Here is a 3,551-nt window from a genome sequence, read left to right on the forward strand (position 1 = left end):
GGTTGTTGTATGATGACTTCATTCTCGTAACATTGCAACTTTTTTCTCCTAATGTTTCGACTTTACTCTAAAAATAAAAAAAATCTCTAGCCTGCCCCTAATATTCCGTCGTAATAAAGTGCTTAAAACAGACTCATGACTCTGTTTTTTTGGACGATTACCTTATCAATGTGCGGATGCCAGTACTCGTCATGCTGGGTCTTGGCTTCGGTGCTGTTGATTCTGGAGAAGAAGGTGGGCTTGGTGAGGTACATCAGAGTCGGGTCCAAGCCAAATGTTTCAGCAATGACCGCCTGGATCCGGCCACGCACTTCTCTGATCGTGGAAAATGAACACAGCAAGTTCAAACCAAAAGCTGATACCACTATGATCCTTGTATACTGGTTGTCTAATACACGTTCAGAGCCAGAAACACATGCCTTGATGTTTTTACTTTCAGACAACCAGAAAATATCTTTATACTCTCCTTATCATAAAAAGTATATCATTTATTTGGAGAAAACCTGTGACAATGCATTAAATGCACAGAATCTTTGTAATTTAAGTCACCTGTAAAGCTTGAAATCCTCTTCTGTGAACACATTTGTGATTTGATCCCCAAAATACCTGCAGCAACATCCCCCGCCAAAGCAGAACCACAGAGCCACAGGTAACCATCAGGAGGAACAGAGGGGGGAAAAAAACAGGATTGTTTTACAACAAATATTTTAATATTTAACACCTGTGTAATAGGAAGCATAAAGAATGAGAGTGATGCAGGGAGCTGCTAAGGCAACATTTCCTGATTAAAATCCTCCAGATGGTCAGTTAGAACCCTGCCCGCTGGGACACAGGAGACATGGTAGGAAGACATTTCAGAGCAGATGATCTGAATACAGCCCATTTCTGCCAGGAATAATGAATGAGGCATGGATGGGTGACTAGACTATGAGAGGACGACTCAATTGGCTGATGAATCAATTCATAGTTTGAGATACTATTGAAAACACAGCATATAGAAATCTCTGGTCCTACTTAACAACCCTGTGTTGGAATGTATGCAAATGCAAAGCACAGTATAATACCTAGAAGCTTGCACTGAAACCAGCCCCAAACAAAGAAAAGCAAGGTGTAATTTCCCACCTGTATATATTAACAAATTGTTTTCCCATGGACAATGCTCCAGAGTGAAGGTCCAGTATGGAGGCCTGCAGGGAAAACAGACATAACACTATTTACTTCAACTACTCTGACAAATGTGCAACTCCAGCTTCAAGGATCAACATTAATCCCTCATCTGCACTTAGTTTTTTTTTTGTATTTTGTTCTTCCGGATTCTGCCCTTTGCTTGTTTACCGCTCCTCGGGGACACTGCTGAAAATAAGTCATTCTCTCAGAGGTGTCCTTGCTGCTTAACTACAATGACTTCAGACTCTGTAAACATCTTCTTTCTGAGCCGAGGACCAATCAGCCCCCCAGGATGGAAGCAGAGAATAGCTGGGATGTTAAGATGGTTCCATTAAAAAAAAAAAAAGGCTTTTAATTTACTTTTTCCAAACTGCCTTTTATGCGTTACTGTACAACACCGCCCTCTACAGCTAGAAGGAAGAACTTAAGGAAAGAATCTGGAAGGTGTATTAAAGAATTTAAATCTTACTCTCACCTTAGGAGGAAAAAGTCCTTAAAGAGCATAAAAAGCAATGAAGCGTCCACTAAACAACTCCATCGAATTATAAAATTGGGTGTTATTTTACATTTTATTGAGATTTAATAGAGGACAATTGGGAAGCTAAAAAACCGGCATATACCTTAATTCAAATTTGACGGCCAAAAGTCGACTAGAAATGGAGCTAAAGGGGAAATCTGACATCATTCATTGAACCAACTGGAGCTGCAACTAAGGATTATTTTTCAAAATCAGTTAATCTGTAGATTATATTTTTCAAATAATAATGGGATAGTCAAAGGTTCCTTAAACAAAACTTTAAGAAATAAAACCAGGTGAAACTCAAACATTTCCATTCTATTTCCATTTGAGGCGTTCTGGATAGAGCACTTTGACAGATTACATTTTATTTATCATTATAAATGCAAAATGTTCATTTGTATGTTTAAAATCTTGATATAATTACTGCTCAAAGTGGGTTATTCTGTCAGCTAAAGGCATGACTTAGAGTCTCTATACTCCAGTTAATTAATTGATTACTAAATTAGTTAATGAATATTTCACACTGGAAAATTTATCTATAAATAAATAAAAAACCCTTAAATTAAGTGTATTTACACTTAATATGAGCAGGTAAATGTCATAGTTTGCCAATGAAATGAGTATTTTTACTCTTGAAATAAGATAATTAGATAATAGGCACTTGAAATAAGACAATGCAATTGTTTTTTCTTATTTTAAATGTAAATTTTCTTGTTCCACTGGCAAATATTTCTCTTTTACCTCCTCAATCCAAGAACAAATGCATGTTAAGAAAAAATTACTTATCTAGATTTCGATTTTTTTCAAGTGCAGTAATAACGATTAATTTTTTTTCAGCCCTAGTACCAACTTCAATTCAAAATAGCTCAGCTAGAAGAAAACAGTTAATCTGGAAAAACAGCGCACTGCTGCTTAGTTGCAGAAATGCTACAATACCAGACTGCTCTACTTTTCTGGAGTGAAAAGGATCAGCACTGAAGGAACAGAGCTGGAAAACTGACAGGGTAGCCTACAGCCGAGCACAGCCTGCTGTTATCTGAGGATTTTTCTGCAAAATGTCTTTAACACGAAACATTTGAATTCCCTTTGAATTTGGTCAGAGGAGATGAGATTTTACAGAGGAGGAGAACCTTTCCATAACTTTTAGTGCATTTATAATGAAAATCTCACCAAAGAAAGGTTTCCTGCAGATAGATCAAGGATCAGCAGGTAGAGATGCGTCTTTGTCGCAAAACTAACCTCAGATAGCAATAGTGTTAATAATAAAAAATCCGAAATAAGTGTTTTTTTTAAATACGAGATCAGTTCCAAAGGCCAATCAGGTTCATTTCATCCCTAGAAACATAACATGTAAATTTATATACTTGAGAAGGAAGATATTTTTATTTTGAATATAAAAAAATGTATTTTAAAGGTATACTATGCAACCGGTGTTGATTTTCCAGCGAGGCTCCCCTCAGAGGGCGAAAGTAAAAGTGCACTGTCGTAAATATACTCAGCTGTCCTCCTGGTTTCTCCGTCAAGCCAGGCGCGGTTGTTTTGAGCTTAGCAGACAGGCGAACACAACAAATCACCATGTCTACTGCGGTAAGTGACTATTTTGTTCCAATTTTCGAGTTTGAAAATTTAGCATGTTTTCATACATTATTTGTTATGCATGTGTCTAAATAACAAAGATTGTAGTAAGCCAAGTTGGAGTTTCCCATACATTTAAGGAAGGGGGTTCTGATTTCTGTGGTTTTGTACCTTGAGCACTGAATTAGTACATTTCAAAGAATTGAAAATGGTCTAAACAACCTTATGCATATATCGCCACTGCGCTAGCAACGAGCATGCCTTTCACTGGGGGCGTGTAGCAGTTCTC

General features: G+C 37.3%; 1 protein-coding gene across 4 annotated transcripts in view; it reads right to left on the reverse strand.

The window, feature by feature from the left end:
* Nucleotides 1–3,551, reverse strand: part of ogfod3 (2-oxoglutarate and iron-dependent oxygenase domain containing 3) — a 55,116-nt gene that overhangs the window by 34,217 nt on the left and 17,348 nt on the right. For 2 of the 4 annotated variants that reach the window (XM_015395380.1, XM_015395371.1), the window contains exons 5-7: nucleotides 1,123–1,187; nucleotides 550–606; nucleotides 162–315 (exon numbers count right to left, since the gene is read on the reverse strand). In XM_015395380.1, coding sequence (XP_015250866.1) covers nucleotides 162–315; nucleotides 550–606; nucleotides 1,123–1,187 — 276 coding nt within the window. The remainder of the gene's footprint in view (nucleotides 1–161; nucleotides 316–549; nucleotides 607–1,122; nucleotides 1,188–3,551) is intronic. The other 2 variants (XM_015395398.1, XM_015395388.1) reach the window with 1 other exon arrangement.

Source organism: Cyprinodon variegatus, unplaced genomic scaffold (assembly GCF_000732505.1).
Source record: "Cyprinodon variegatus isolate N-32 unplaced genomic scaffold, C_variegatus-1.0 Scaffold26, whole genome shotgun sequence".
In the NCBI taxonomy this organism is placed as follows: domain Eukaryota; kingdom Metazoa; phylum Chordata; class Actinopteri; order Cyprinodontiformes; family Cyprinodontidae; genus Cyprinodon; species Cyprinodon variegatus.